The sequence below is a fragment of the Aplidium turbinatum genome, chromosome 1 (genome assembly GCF_918807975.1).
Source record: "Aplidium turbinatum chromosome 1, kaAplTurb1.1, whole genome shotgun sequence".
Lineage (NCBI taxonomy): Eukaryota > Metazoa > Chordata > Ascidiacea > Aplousobranchia > Polyclinidae > Aplidium > Aplidium turbinatum.
This window is the reverse complement of record NC_137472.1, coordinates 23016417-23033806: the sequence shown is the minus strand read 5'-3', so window position 1 is coordinate 23033806 and position 17390 is coordinate 23016417. Positions and strand designations below refer to the sequence as shown.

Sequence of the window (17390 nt, the reverse complement as noted above, 5' to 3'; positions counted from 1 at the left end):
TGGTTAGTGGTAACCTCGGGCCGAGACTTCAAGTTCATTTTCACAGCAGCCGATTCACTGCCGCGACAATTCTCTGCAGAGGTTTCAACTTTTCAAAGCGACAGCGAGGCTGTTTGCAAGCGCATTAAGTTAAACGCACGCTGCGTCAACGTAGCAAATTATGTTGTTTTTGGGTGCATTCAACATCTGATGACATTGAATCGACGCAAAATGGTAGATTTTTGCTATGTCACAGGCAGCAAAATTAGTCATTTTTACATTGACTCAACGTCTGCAGACGTTAAATCAACGTAAAAATGACAGATTTTTTTGTCTGGAGTGGGATTGTAGCATCGCTACTCGTTCTAGTGATTATTTACTGCGAAGCTGTTGCGGTTTGCATTTAAAAATGTTTTCCTGCTGCCGATCGCTAGTTCATCTATTGTTTTATGTATCAATGCAGCATAAAAAGTTGCTTCCACGCGGAAATGTGCGTGGGGGCCTGGCCCCCACGGCTTAGGCGCCTATGGTTAAAATGATTAGTTTGGATCAACAAATGTGTGACCTACACTCCTACAGCTTAGATTGAAAGGAAATTATCGGGTAGGCTACCGTAGCCTAGTTATCCCGACCAGCAAAAATTTGTTCCAAGAACCCAGTTAACCTAACAGTTCATTTTTACATTGTAGTAACAGAATGAAAAGGCTAACCAAATGTGTGGCCTATCGTTTTAACGTCGCTAAACGTTGAAATCGTGTAGAAAAGGGTGCTTTTGCTGACTAGGATACTTTGAAACTGAGAAACATTCACAGAAGCCCTACGATACGTTGCATTTTTAAGATAATGTATTCAGACGTTGATTCAATGTACAAATGAAATGTTATGCTAAATGGGTTCTTGGAACAAATCGCAAATGCAAATGGGTTCTTGGAACAAAGTTATAGACATAAACATGATCTATTTTTTTTTTGTAACATTTTCTTTGTTTTATTTTTCCTTCATATCTTAATTTTTTCTGAAAGTGTTGCGACCGTGCCAAATTTCTTTCAACTGAATAACTTACTTCGGTCACAAGCACGTTTTACCGTTCGTGTTTTGTCACTTTTACCTTTTTCTACACCTTTGCTATGTTGACGTGTATTGTTTTTGATATCATGATCAGAAAGAAAAACAACTGAACTGACATGACGAATTCAAGCACGTTTTAACGTTCGCGTTTTGTCGCTTCTACCTTTGCTATGTTGACGTGTATTGTTTTTCATATGATGGTCAGAAATAAAAACAACTGAACTGACATGACGAATTTTAATTTAATAGATCAAACATTTTCTTTTTATTCCTTTCTGCCCGATTTCAACGTTTAGCGACGTTAAAACGATGTAAAAACGGCAATTATAATTAGGCTATGTACCCGATAATTTCCTTTTAAAAATTTCAAAAACTCGCCGAATAGGGCACTCGCCGAAAAGGGCTCTCGCCGAATAGGGAACTCGCCGAATAAGGAACTCGCCGAATCGGACTAGTCGAATCGGACTCGCCGAATCGGACTCGCCGAATAGTAGCAGACCCGGTAAAAGCACACCTCTATAGCATATACAATTTTTTTCCTTTGCATCAATGCTGATATTCAAGGTAAAATGTGTTTTTGCCAATTTGTGATCGATGTGATACATTTAGAAGCAAAAAACCAGCATTCTAGCTTAACTGCTTCTCAAGTTATAAAATTTTTGTCGATTTTGAAGGTGACATGACCTTTCAGGCCATTCAGCCATCTGGGTACAGGTAGTACAGTAGATGACCAAAATCACCTTGTAAATTATTGTTAGGCTTAAACGTCACTTTTAATACATCTGTTGTGTTTGATTTTGGATAACTGGCCACTGCAGTGGCCAGTTCATTTCTCTCGGCCACCTTTCTTTTAGTTATGACGCCCACCCAATTTATTACACCCTGGGTAGAGGTGAGCGGTGTTTATTAACAACCAACATAAGTCAAGTCAAACCAGGATTGCATGATTAGAAAGTGCCTTGTCCACTAAATGGACAAGGCATTTTGATCATGATCCACTTGATCATGGAAAAAAGTATATGGAAAAAAATACCAAAAACTTTGCAGTGGCAAATGTAGGCCCACAAACCTTCGGAATGGCCCATTTCGGCGAGTCCGATTCGGCTAATCCGATTCGGCTAATCCGATTCGGCTAGTCCGATTCGGCGAGTTCCCTATTCGGCAAGAGCCTTTTTCGGGGAGTGCCCTATTCGGCGAGTTTTTGAAATTTTATTTTTGAAAGAGAATTATCGGGTACCGAAGCCTAACTGTTTTCACATCGTTTTAACATCGCTGAACGTGCAGAAAGGAATAAAAATAAAATGTTTGAACTTTTAAATTAAAATTCGTCATGTCAGTTCAGTTGTTTTTATTTCTGACCATCATATCAAAAACAATACACGTCAACATTTCCAAAGGTAGAAGCGACAAAACGCGAACGCTAAAACGTGCTTGAATTCGTCATGTCCGTTCAGTTGTTTTTAAGGTAGAAGCGACAAAACGCGAACCTTAAAATGTGCTTGTGACCGAAGTAAGTTATTGAGTTGAAAGAAATTTGGCACGGTCGCAACACCTTCAGAAAAATTTAAGATGTGAAGGGAAAATAAAAAAAAGAAACTGTTACAAAAAAAAATCATGTTTATATCTATAGGCCTAAGTTAGTACTTTTGAATAGTTAAAATGATTAGTTTGGATCAACAAATGTGTGGCCTACAGTTTGGATTGAAAGGAAATTATCGGGTACCGTAGCCTAGTTATCCCTACCAGCAAAATTTGTTCCAAGAACCCAGTTAGCCTAACAGTTCATTTTTACATTGTAGTAACAGAATGAAAAGGCTAACCAAATGTGTGGCCTATCGTTTTAACGTCGCTAAACGTTGAAATCGTGTAGAAAAGAGAACTTTGATGACTAGGATACGTTGCAAGCCTTAAAGCAGCCGGCGGCCATGGCCGCTAAGTAGTGCTTGAATGACCGCCTGTGCTACCTCCTCCGTCGGCCAAATTTGGCCGCCGGTTTCTTTTAGCCAATTATTTAATTTCGCAATAGAATGATCGTGGATTAAATGTCGAAAATATGTAATATCAAAGAGTGACGCAGAATTAAGTCAGCGCATCATAGTCACTACTGTTGTATTGAATATATCCAGCTGCGATCACCAGCGCTGTAAGTCTTGTTTGCAATTTCCGATGTTTATTCTAACGAAGTGTTAATCCGAAGTGCTAATTTACATCGGCTGGCAATATTGTTGTTTTTATATCGATTCAATGTTGTCGGACATTGAATCGTTGTTAAAAAGGAGAACTAGGTTAGTTGACATCCGTGGGTAAAACACGTGTCTTCATAGTTGAGAACGCTGTGGGTTACTGACTTCACACCCTCAATGGTGACATCATAACGGAATAAATGGTCAGGTTTTATGAAAGGCGGTATAATGCAGTTAGAACAATTTACTGAGCTGCGAGCAGTTAAAACAATTTAGGGTCGTTAGATGGTCCTGCAATACCAAATTACAATCCCGATAAAGCATTTAATGCGTGGTACAACGATTCTATTGCAGGACGTCGCCCAGACTTCAACAACGCTTGGTGATCATTTTAACATTGTTGCAAGTTTAATGCTATTTACTTGTGCTATCGTTATTGTATTTTGGCCTCCAAGCACGCAGATTTGGCCGCCGAGAAGGAGCTCTCGGTAGGCCACGATGGCTGCCGGAAAAAAACACGAGTTTTAAGGCCTGCGTTGAAACTGAGAAACATTCACAGAAGCCCTTCGATACGTTGCATTTTTAAGATAATGTATTCAGACGTTGAATCAATCTACAAATGAACTGTTAGGCTAAATGGGTTCTTGGAACAAATTGAAGGGCTTCTGTGAATGTTTCCCAATTTCAACGTATCCTAGTCAGCAAAGTTCGCTTTTCTACACGATTTCAACGTTTAGCGACGTTAAAACGATGTAAAAACGGCTATTTCTGCTGGTCGGGATAACTAGGCTACGGTACCCGATAATTACCTTTCAATCCAAGCTGTATGCCGCACATTTGTTGATCCAAACTAATAATTTTAACTTCAAAAGTACTAACTTATAGACATAAACATGATTTTTTTTTGTAACATTTTCTTTTCTTTATTTTCCCTTCATTTCTTAAATTTTTCTGAAGGTGTTGCGACCGTGCCAAATTTTTTTCAACTCAATAACTTACTTTGGTCACAAGCACGTTTTAACGTTCGCGTTTTGTCGCTTCTACCTTTGCTATGTTGACGTGTATTGTTTTTCATATGATGGTCAGAAATAAAAACAACTCAACTGAACTGACATAACGAATTTTAATTTAATAGTTCAAACATTTTATTTTTATTCCTTTCTGCACGATTTCAACGTTTAACGATGTAAAAACGGCAATTATAATTAGGCTACGGTACGCGATAATTCCCATTCAAAAATAAAATTTCAAAAACTCGCCGAATAGGGCACTCGCTGAAAAAGGCTCTCGCCGAATAGGGAACTCGCCGAATCAGATTAGCCGAATCGGTCTCGGCGAATCGAACCTTTGGCCCAGAAGAACAACAAATGAATTTAAATTCATGAAGTTCGATGACATTTTAATATTTAGCCTTTGATTTTGTCCACTCTTCAAAATGTTCATTATATGGTACCGGTACCAGTGCTTCCACTTTTACAAAGCTAGATTACCACTTGTATTACCACATTTGTCCTCAGATTACCACATTTTTTACTGTGATTTTTTACCCAATCTTAACCGTATTTCGACTTACTTTTACATTAACACAGTGGCTATCTTTACCCACTTGTTGCCATAGTTACTATCAGGTGTTGTCAGAGTTAGGATTAAAGTTAGTAAGGGTTAAGGTAAGACTTAGGAATAAGGTTAGGGTTTTGATCTTTACCCAGAACTAAAAATTTTTCTAAAATGCAAGTTTTTGTTTTCAACAGCTTTAAACTTTTCTCAAATTACGACAGAATTCCTTATCCGGCAACGCTATTATTTGGTTATATTTACACTATATAGTGTAAAATAAGGCCTAAAACAATTACAGTTGAATTCGCCTATAACGGCTTCGTTTATAACGTTAATTCGCCTATTACGTCACATTTCGCTCGGTCCCGACAGAATTCCTATCTTTTACGTACATTGTAGTTCGGCTACAACAGCATCGCCTATAACGTCAATTCGCATGTAACAGCACCTTTTATTGGTCCCCAGACCTCTTTTGTTCGTTTATAACGTCACTTTAAGCCATCACCTTCACCACGAACGGTCAGTCTTTTAATCCAGTTAGCGCTGCTGCTTGCAAAATGTCTTCCCTTTATTTTGCTACATCGTTCTCAGCAGGGACTTTAACTGAATTAAATTTTTTCCCGCGTGAAAAACTATCACGTGTAAAAAGCAGCTCTACAGCTGACCTTTAAACAACTCAAAGCAACAGTTGTACGTGCAGTACTGTAGGCTATAAACTAATTAACTGAATTAACTTTTTTTTCCCGCGTGAAAAACTATCACGTGTAAAAAGCAGCTCTACAGCTGTGTCAAATCCGAAACAGCTCAAGATCAATGCCTTTTTTGCTAATAAACAATGAACTTCTCTACTACTGTATGTAACGAGCTGTATTGCGCAAATTTCCTGTACCTTTCGCTGTAGGTTATTTTTTTAAAACAATTTCTTTGTTTACTGTATTTTCTACGTGTCTTTTGTCAGTTTGGTGGTACACAGTAACCCTGATTGGATTATACACCTCTTTCTTTAATCAAATCACAGTTGTGGAATAGTTTGCGGTAGTTCGTCTATAACGTCAGTTTTTGCAAATCCCCTAGAGGTGCCATTATAGGCGAATTCTACTGTACTTAGTTTATTAAGAGAACATCTGAAATAAGAAAGCAAAGTACCAGTAGCTTAGCCAGGAATTTTGAAAGGGGGGGCTTTGACGGCCGCCGGGTTTCGCCCGCCGGCCTCTTTACCAAAGGCGACACCCAGTGGCGGGGGGTCTGGGGGGCCTCCCCAGAAAATTTTGAAAAATCACTTTAAATTTGGTGCATTCTGAGAGCATTTTCAACAAAAATGTGGCTATAAATATTCCTGTAAAATACCGTAGTGCTGTCTGGAGGCATAGCAAAAGAATAAAATCATGTTTTCTTGGGCATCTTTCGGTAATAAAGCTAAGTCTCTATGTTTTCTTGTTGCTAATTCCTGGCTGAGATATTTGAATGTTTAGTAGCCTATTCGCAAAACTTGCTCTTTTAATGCAGTTTCGTTTAAAATTAGGCAAACTTTGTTTTAGAGACATAGAGACTGAAAGCATCATTCTCAATATTGTGGCATCACACGCGTGCCAAAGGGGGGGTTGTAACCCCCCCTCCCCTGGCTACGCCACTGCAAAGTACTGTACTTGACACCGCAGCTAGAATCTGAAAGACATCTTGACTATGAATATGATCACATGGTCACCCTACCTTCAAAGTCAAAAGTCAGGACGCATTCCAAAATCAAACCGAAAACAGCGGAACATGCTAGTCACATGCAGTTATAAGTAGTTTTTTGCATATCTGTTCGATTTTGAAGGACAACAGTTTAAATGCTCTTATTTATTGATAGTATTTTATGTCAAATTTTCAAAATTTATAATTTCCACATTTAGGCAACATTTCCACACAAAATTTCCACATTACCACATTTTTACCACAAATTTTTCATTACCACATTTTTACCACAAGCATGATGAAAATTCCACAATTGTGGTAATTACCACAAAAGTGGAAGCACTGACCGGTACTGTATAAAAATCAGAAAAATTCAACTACAGCTTATTTATAGCTTCAGCAGTTACCAAATCGATGCCGTTAACAGAACCCTCCATATCTTCAACTGCTCTGTCTTTCAGCCTTTCAATTTTACCATCATGTTTGCGTGCAACATATTTTACATCATGACAACATCTCACTGATAGCCAAAATAAAGCGTTTTCCATAATTTCCTCATTGACATTCAAATAAAATCTGAAAAACAAATGAAGATATCAATCATAAACCTACCAAATCAAAAAGGAGAAGAAATGATTCTGACAGGTGTCAGACCATGACAAAACTTAATTACTTAATACTAATCTAAACAACTCGGATACATGCTTGTCATGCAAATAACTTTATTTTCCTACCACCCCGCTGGTTTGGACATGTTGTTATTAGTGGTGGATCAATAAAACATTGCAGAGACGTGACAGTTCCTAGCACAAAGAAGCCTGGATGTTGCAGAAAGACGTCACAGGCTAGTACTATAAATCTAGGTTTTTTTTGGTCATTCATTGATCATTGATGTCCGTAAAAAATATGTACGATTTCAGTGATTGCAAAAAAAGCTTCTTGCACAACTCAAAGATGTTTTTGTCAATGGGTAGTACAAGACGTGGTGTTTGAATGTTAATCCAATGTCTTATTAAAAGTGATAAAGCAAATATAAAAGTAACACTTCCCAAGGCGTAAACTTCCCAAAAGTGACTGCCTTGATGCTTTCAAGTGTGACACAATGTTGCATTACCTCGGAAAGCTTGAACCGCTTGATAAAAATTGATCAGTCCGTTACGTCAATTGGGAAATTATCTCAGCATGTTGCATATTGGTCACAGCGGTAAACCATAATCTCTTCGTGGGAAAATTGTAACATAAAGTTCCCGAATCCGTTTGTCTGCATATAGTGACCGAAAGGAAACACTCCTTGAAACGTCTATTCTTAAAGTGTATTCCTGTAAAATTAGCCCGCGGCTATCGAAATCGAAATGCAACGCCTTGCACCTCTAAAAACTGTCACCACGATACAGATTACTTGGATAAAAGACGGAGAGTTTGTCCAGCTAGCAAGCACCAAATAAACCAGTTAAATGTGCGACCGACTTCCAACAAACAACTTCAAGAATGAATCAGAAAAATTTGTGATAACTCAAAGGCACGCCAGCAGTTCGTGACGCAATAACATTTCATGTCCAAACAGGTTTCAAACTGAAACAGGTTTAAACCGGTTTGACACAGGTCTTACGAACGATGGCGCAATTTTGGCTCATGTTTTAGGAAATTCCATGACGTAATATTCAGTAGACTTGAACGGTTTTTATATGACGTTTGACCAGGCGAACAACCGTCTGGAACACATATACAGTATAATATAATAATAATATCAACTATTGTGGTCAGCTGGTGGTCAACCCTTTCAAATGTTATTGACCCAACTTCCATAAACAACCAAGTATCCCTTTGTACATTGATCCAATGTCTTACTGCTTGTGATTGCGATAAACGCAAACATCTTCTTGCGTTTAAGGCCGCCGCAGGTCACGTTGTTATATCCAGGTGCAGCCACCAATGGCTTGTGTGTTCATCGAGCGTTGTTAGATCTACATGTCTATCCTTCGGTAGGTATACAGAACATTGGTAGAAAATGTGGTATGCAGTCTGAGAATGTGAGCCACAAGCACAAGATGGTGAGTCGGCAAGGTCCTATTGGAATATGTTGATTGTTGCTATTAAAACGACCCCTTCCAGTTTGCAAGTGATTGAGCTTCACCCATTTCTTGCGAGTTAGTTCTGCTCCTGGTGGAGCATTGATATTGGGAAAAACCATAAATTGAACTGGTTTCGCGACTTCTTTCATTCATTCACTATTCTAAACTGCGGAAATGTGAAACTTTGAGTTGTAGATGTAGCATGGCAACAAAAAGTGCATCAAGACTTCAAGCGCTGGCCAATGGGGCTTTTGGGAGTGCGATTTTAGGACCGTGTGATTGAGGAGTTGGTCATCTGTTGACATAGCTTGTAAAACCAGCCTATGTACATGATTTTCCCTACGAGTCTAGCTAGGGTAATGCCTGATAGTATCGGCAGAAAGTCATGGGAGTTGGAAGCAGGCAACTGGTGATTATTTTCATGGTGGTGTTATGGGCAGTATCAATTTTGCTAGTGTGTACGCTGCGACACCAAGCGGGAGAATCATACTCGGAGATGATGTAAACAAGTGCAACAACACTTGTATTGATTGTGTAGGTACTAGCACCCCAGGATGTTCCAGCTATGCATCTCAGCAACTTTTTGCATGCTGTTGCCTTAGCATGGAGGGCTTCAGCATGTTATTTATAGATGAATTAACGATCGAGCTACACTCCGAGATAAGCGGGGTATGGGTTGTGTGGTAGGGAGTTTCCCTTTTAAAAAAAAAAAAAACGACAATTGGCGTGTAGGTTAAATGTTGCACAGGTGAAAAGGTGTGATGGAAATGATGGTAGTCTTTGCCCGGCTCAACTTCAACCTCCATAACCTCAGATGGTCTGCGATTAAGGCGATGTTGTCTGTGAGTGCTTCCTCTACCACATGCTAGTACTTGTCAGACTGGGGTAGTGCCAGATCATCAGCACAGTCGTATTGGCGTGACATAGTTTAAGGCATGTCACTGATGTAGATGCCAGATCATCAGCACAGTCGTATTGGCGTGACATAGTTTAAGGCATGTCACTGATGTAGATGTAAAACAGTGCAGATGAAAGGCCTGATCCTTGCAGACACACCGTTTCTTAAAGGGGTATTAAAGGAAAAACCTGACTTGGCGATTTTCCACTTCTTTGTGTTTAACATGCTACCATAAAACGATTTTCAATAAAATTTTGCCCCATTGCGGTCTGACCACCATTGTGCGCGTGCTTTTGTCAGAGCTTTCAAAACGAGATTGGCCTGAGCAACGAAGCGTGCGACTGTAAAGAACGTCATAAAGTCTACGTCATAAAGTCTAGCAATCAACCGATCATGCAATAATTGTTACTGCGGGCGATTTGACTGTAGGCTATGTATGTATTTACATCAAAACAGCACATTTTAACATCAAAACAGCAGACAGTTTGCTCAAAACATCAGATTGGTAACGTGGTTTTTGTTATTGCTGGACTTTATGACGTATTCTTGAGCTGTGTTTGCACGTTTTGGTCATTTTGAAAAAAATGAAAATAAATGAAACACTGGACTTTGGGCCTTGCCAGCGCCATTGAAAACAAATTTTTTTGGGTAATTGTTTTTGAAATGTATTCTTGAATGTTCAGTTTACTCATTTTAATGCTTAATTCCGGTTTGAAATTTTCCTTTAGTATGCCTTTAAAGGGATACTAAATAGGGTGGAGTGAAAAAATTTTTTTCTAAAAAATCAAAAAAGTCCCCTTCCAAAAACCTGGCAAATGGCCTAAAACTGGCATAAAATTTGGTTTGGGGGTGTTGCCCCCTAAGCTGGCCTAGCCCGGGGCTGATAAAGGTCACGGAAAGGTCAAATTTCATAAAATCACCATAACTTTTGAACCAATTATGATAGAAAGATGAAACTGGTCTTAAAAGATGCAGAAGGGTCAAGTTCCTATCTGTTGTAAGAGAAAAGTTTTATCTATCTTCTTTAGAAATAGAAATATTTCCAAAAAACTGCTTTTTAGAGGTCTGAGATGCTGAAATAGGGAACAAAACTTGTAATTTTGTGAAATTGAACAAAACAGATGCATAACAAAATGTAAGCATTAAGCTGCCAACATTATTGTAACATTGAAGATAGGGAATGTACAATATGGGCAAAATTTAGAGGAAATCTAGTAACCACCTATGTTTACCCCCAATTTTAAAAATACTACTAAATACTAAAAATATCTACGAATCCATCTCAACCTATACAGTATACAAGCATACAATATACATTTAGTAAAGCTCAAGTAGATCTTTTCTCTTTTATATTTAAGCTAATAAGAGTCCTTCAAATGTAACGAACAAATTGTGAACAGCGACTGTTATGCTAGCCTGTGTTGCAGTACGAAAAAAGTGATAAACTTGTACTAGCTCAGTAGCTCACGTCATGATAACTACTATACTTTGAATAAATATAGGCTATCCAATATGCACGTGAACACGGTGTTCACTACTGGAACAAATTTTAAAGATACACTTGATGTAGTAGTGATTAAAGAACACATTGCTGCTTAGACGCAGGCTTCAATTTCAGGGTTGAGAAAAACCCGGGTTTTTTTAAAAAAGCCCAACCTGCCCGGTTTTTTTTTTTAAAAAAACGTTTTTTTGGGTTTTATTGGGTTTTTTTAAAAAAGATGCAAAAAAAGGTAGATTCATGCTTATTTCACCTCAAAACTACTTTTTACGAATGAAGTGCCTTTCACTCACAGTACATGCTTGCATAACTCAATAAAATAATGCACTAATGCTGTTGTTGCTTGAATGTTGCATCATCCATTAATTTCAAGATCAAGTTGGATGTTGCATCATCCACTGATTTCTATACCAAGTTGATGTTACCGTTGTAGAAATCACATTGTTGCATCATTTGCTTTAGATTTGAAGGCAAGGAGCATTTATGCCATCATGTTTAAATATTTATTATCATATATTATATATAGTAATATATGAGCAATTGAGCCATGCGTTACAATCCAGAATCTGTAATTGGTAAATAGCCTCCTAAATTGCATTTCACATCATATATAGGCTACAGACTACAGTAGAGTAGTACTTTCACCAGTTTAACTATAAGGCCTTCTTGCATAAATGAGTTTTAGTGTAGTATACACAAAGTGGCATTACTTGATTTTTGTGTACTGTATAATATCCACTGCGTTTTCAGTTTATTCTTGGAAATTTACTTCATAATCACATCCTTAAGTCCTAATTTAAAGTTTGTTTTAAGTGCCTTGTAGTGTTTTTGTTCATTTTTTTAATTTTCTAATAAAAACTGGACAAATATGATGCTCTGGGTTTTTTTGTTTTTTTTTAAAAAAACCCACCCGGGTTTTTTTGGGTCGGGTAAAATACCGACAACCCTGTTCAATTCGCACTTCTTCATACAATAAAATTGTCATCGGTAGTCATAGTCAAGTATAAAACAAGTATTGTTTTAGTCACAGTCAAGCAGAAAAGAGTGAATCGTTAGATCAAACATTGGGGTGCAAAAATAAATGAAGTGATAATGTGGACTGAGGAGTCATTGTGCCTCATCTTTAGGAATGAGCTCATGAACTAAATTGCTTTTTAGTGTTGAACTGTTTCATCAACTGCCTTGATTTAATTTTCTGCCTTATCAAACCATCACGTTTGTCAAATCCAGCAACTGATGTTGAAGCTTCTGTAACCAACTTTACGTGCCTTTCCACTGCCTGGTTATGACAAGGATGCAAAAGTTCCAAAGGCTGAGATCTTATGCTTTCAATTTCAGAATTGTTTAGAGTTACAAGTGCTGGTGGCTGATTCATATCTGGTGCATTCAGATTCACTAATTTATGAAAGGACTTCGCTCTAAAATTCAACTTGGGAAGAAGAAATTTGCGAACGGTAGCGCTAGAATTGTGCAATGTTCGCATTACAGACTCATCTTCATCATTCTGTTCAATATACCCTCCTCTGAAACCACCATCATCAATTGTAAAATCTTTTAAACTGCCTCTTATGGCCAGGACTTTGTTAACGGAAATTCTTCGTACATCCTCATCATTGTCACCAAGCATACCAAGCAAGACATTTTCAGGATGTGCAAAAAATGAATTTCTTTGGACGACTTCTTTTGCAATATCTTTAACTTTTTGATTAGGAAACTGAACTATTCTTTTGACAAGATTAAAGAAATTTTTCGGACCATCTGTTAGTTTATGTTTTTCTTTAATTTCAAATCATGTTGGAAAGTAAATTTGAACGCAAAACTCAGCTAAATGGATCAAATTTGGACAAGGTTTGGTAATTGAAGTATAATATCGTAGTATTCTACAGGCAAGGGTCATCCATCTGGAATGAACGAGCGGTCCAACTTCCAAGAGTTGCAGATCCATGTCCACATTACCAAGCATTACTGCCATGCATATTCTAAAGCCGTAATATTGATCAGAACTAAGATTTTCAATAACTTCATTGCTCAAGGTTGGAAAATTTTGATTAGGAATTTTCTTAAACTGTTCCACTGGCCAATCTGAGACACTGGTGTTTAATTCTTTCCCTATTGGTCCACAAAAGCTATCTGGGCTTCTAGTTGTGCCATCAAAGCTGATGAAGACATGGCGCAAAGGGAGTTCATTGCAGTGTAGCAGGCAAATTGCCCATTGCAAAGGTCACTGAAGTAGATCTACTTGAGCTTTACTAAATGTATATTGTATGCTTGTATAGGTTGAGATGGATTCGTAGATATTTTTAGTATTTAGTAGTATTTTTAAAATTGGGGGTAAACATAGGTGGTTACTAGATTTCCTCTAAATTTTGCCCATATTGTACATTCCCTATCTTCAATGTTACAATAATGTTGGCAGCTTAATGCTTACATTTTGTTATGCATCTGTTTTGTTCAATTTCACAAAATTACAAGTTTTGTTCCCTATTTCAGCATCTCAGACCTCTAAAAAGCAGTTTTTTGGAAATATTTCTATTTCTAAAGAAGATAGATAAAACTTTTCTCTTACAACAGATAGGAACTTGACCCTTCTGCATCTTTTAAGACCAGTTTCATCTTTCTATCATAATTGGTTCAAAAGTTATGGTAATTTTATGAAATTTGACCTTTCCGTGACCTTTATCGGCCCCGGGCGCGGCCAGTTTAGGGGGCAACACCCCCAAGCCAAATTTTATGCCAATTTTAGGCCATTTGCCAGGTTTTTGGAGGGGGACTTTTTTGATTTTTTAAAAAAAATTTTTTTCACTCCACCCTAATACTAAAGGAAAACCTGACTTGGCGATTTTCCACGTTCTTTCTGTTTAACATGCTACCATAAAACGACTTTCAATAAAATTTTGCCCCATTGCGGTCTGACTACCATTGCGCGTGTGCTTTTGTCAGAGCTTTCAAAACAAGATTGGGCAGCGAAGCGTGTGAATGTACAGTCTGCGTCACTAGAGACTAGCTATCAGCTGATCTCGCAATAGTTGTTACTGCGGCGATTTGACTGTAGGCTATGTATTAGGGTGGATCGTTTTTCAACTTTTTTTCTTAATTGCTTATTAATAGTGCGGAAAAGTTGTGCACTGACATTGTAAGCACTACACAAAAAAAAATTTTCAAAAATTTTAGTATCTTGGGTCGCCCCAAAGAAGTTGAAATATTAGAAAAAGTGGAAAATTTCCAAAAATTTTATTTTTTGTTTTAGTTTTTAATCGCTTGTTAAAAGTGCGGAAAAGTTGTGCACTGACATTGTAAGCACAACACAAAAAAAAATTCAAAAATTTTAATATCTTGGGTTGCCTCAAAGAAGTTGAAATATTAGAAAAATTGAAAAATTTCTAAAAATTTTATTTTTTTGTTTTAGTTTTTAAACGCTTCAGAAAATTTCCCAAAATCAATATTTACTTCGCATTGCTGATCTCATGGTTGTCTGTATCCTATTTCATAACATGAACATTCACCAACGTTTGCTGCCTTCCCCTTAGTTCGGGCCTTAGTAGACGATCATGGGGTGTCTTCCCTTAGTAGATGATCATGGGGTGTCTCACAGAAGATCTGTTGTTGAAGAGCATGTGTGTATTATCGCCAAACCTGGATCTCAGTATTTTGGCCACGTAAGTCCATCCGCGGGAACAGCCAGAATCATTGTCGAGTCCATATCAGCAGTTCATGATAGAGGAACAGACACCAGCTTAATAACAGCCGTGGGGTGTGATGGTACTGTGGTAAATACGGATCATGCAGGCGGTGTTATCCGATTCTTGGAATTAGAGTTTCCAAAACCGCTGCAAAGGTTGGTATGTCAACTCCATGCAAACGAATTACCCCTGCGGCATCTTTTTGAGTGTTTGGATGACAGTACAACTGGTCCTCGTGGGTATTCAGGACAGATTGGAAAGGCTTTGCTTACATGTGATAAAATGTCTATCCGACGATTTGAATCAATACAAAATAATTTTCCTCATATGGGTGTGACCGATTTAAGCACGGACCAAAGATACCTCCGAGACATTTGTCATTGCGTTTGTACAGGAGAAATTCTCAGTTCACTCGCCACAAGAAGTCAAGGTAAGCTTAATCATTCACACTGGTTAACTGCGAGGAATCGCATTCTGCGGTTGTATATAAGGACCACAGAACCCTCTAATAATTTAAAAACGCTGGCTACCTTTTTCATGAAGGTATATGCTCCTATGTGGTTCGAAATAAAATGCAATCCACTCTGCATCAGCGATGCTGTTCATCTATGGCAAACCATCAGCAAATCTCGCTACCTGTCGGATAAACTAAAGGCTATTTTGACCCTTTTATTCAAAGAAAAGGATTTTTTAGCCACTTTTATCATACTTTTATACAAAACAAAACATACAAAATATGCTTTTATCAATACTGTTTGACAAAGAATTACAGGGGCGTGAGCTAGGAATACGCCGTATACTGCTTGCACGAGAAACTCCCGTTCGCACTGAAATCCGGCGCTTCAAACTGCCAAAATTCAATTTTAATGCTGTCAGTTATATTGATATGATATGCTGGCAAACCGATAACGACAAAACCGAACCTCCAATAACTATGAAAATGACAACAGAATGACTTTGGTCGTTCAAAAACATCAACACAAGCCAACATTCTCTCAATTTTCCCTGCCACACACAAGCAGTCGAGCGAGGTGTCAAAGTTATCACGGAGGCCTCTGTTGCAGTATGTGGTGCCGCTATAACCACGATGGATTCATCAGAAGTCGGCTACAATCCAGGAAAGACATGCCGCAGCTCAATACAAAACAAGATTTTAAATTATGTTCTTAAAAGGTTTGCGTATCCTACATGCATAGGCGTCGAAATAGGGTGGGCAGGGTGGGCGACGCCCACCCTGCTGTGAAACGAGGGTGGGCAAAATATGTTTTGCCCACCCTGTTTTCATGACCCCTATGAAGTGTTCGTTACAATTATTTCCGTTTTTCTTAAACGCTGAATTATCCAACCAACTGCAGCGCAACATCTTGTTTTACGCTATGTCTCTCGCCAGATATCCGACAGAACAAAGCAATTCCGCAACAACGCTGCGTTGAAAAACAGGCGGTACTCACTGCATTGTTGTTACGGCAACTGCACACGCTGGCAATTCCTGGTGAGAGAAAGTCACTTTTGATCTTTTCTCCGAATGGTCTCCCTTTCGTTACGTCACAATCAAACTTTAGTTTCGGGTCAGCGTAAGGGAATATGACATCATAATGAACATGACAATAAAATAACCCAAGCTAAAGACGTACTGAAACAATCGCTTTTTACAAATCAAAATGGGGCAAATCCGAAGGCGCCACTTTAAAGGTAACAGGGCATGAGTCACGCGTTTTTTAGATAGCAAAGGAAAACGTAAAAGAAGTTTGTTTAGTTTAGCAGCGCTCATAAGATCGCAAGAAAGCAAACAATTTAATGTAAAAATTTCTTTTGTAGTCTCTTTGTCTGGAACAAATCCAAACTGTGCTGTTGAAATTTTAGTTTTGGTCTTAATCTTATTATCATGATTCGGAGTAAGATGTTTGTTAGATGATTTACAAGGCTAATTGTTCTGTGGAGTGAGCAGTCTGTTGCTTCCGTTTTCCTTGGTAAAGTTATGAATATGGAATGTACCATATCACTAGGGATGTTTCCGGTGTCATAAATATGATTTAAGATCTCAGTGGTTAGGTCTAAACCCCACTCATCTAAAGCTTCGATAATTTCAACTATTAAAGAAACGATATTGTGGAATAAAATACAACATTCTCTAAATAAACAGAAGGCGTCTTTCGATTTAGAAATTTGTAATAGTTGAGGATTCTAATATATTCTAAGTTTGCATGCAGACGGCGACGCAGAATACATGTCAATTTTATCTGAGCAAACATTAATAGTTCAAAAATAAATTTAATTTGCTTCTTAGTTTTAAGATCTCAGTGGTTAGGTCTAAACTCTAAACCCCACTCATCTAAAGCTTCGATAATTTCAACTAAAAAAGAAACGATATTGTAGAATAAAATACAACATTCTCTAAATAAACAGAAGGCGTGGTTGGATTTGGAATTTTGTTATAGTTGAGGATTCTAATATATTCTAAGTTTGCATACAGACGGTGACGTAGGATACATGTCGATTTTATGTGAGCAAACATTTCAATTTAATAGTTCAAACATTTTGCGCTAAATTTCATTTCAATTTATTTTTCTTTGTGGGAATGCAAAAGAAACGATATTGTGGAATAAAATACAATTCAAAACTGTAGCTCAATCGGACTGTAGGTAACTAGCCGAAACGGGCCATTCCGGTACACATTCAATGAAATCTGTTTGAAAACTCTCGCCCACCCAGAATTAATCTCTTCTAAGAAAAAATCGACGCCTATGCCTACATGTACTTGTAATTCTACTTGTAAAT

At 38.0% G+C, this 17390-nt stretch overlaps 1 protein-coding gene across 1 annotated transcript in view; it reads right to left on the bottom strand.

Annotated features, from left to right (window-relative positions):
• The window catches only part of LOC145788358 (uncharacterized), a 110388-nt gene that overhangs the window by 55979 nt on the left and 37019 nt on the right, over positions 1-17390 (bottom strand). The window contains exon 5 of the mRNA XM_082600135.1: positions 6872-7040. Within this exon, the coding sequence (XP_082456261.1) occupies positions 6872-7040 (169 nt within the window). The remainder of the gene's footprint in view (positions 1-6871; positions 7041-17390) is intronic.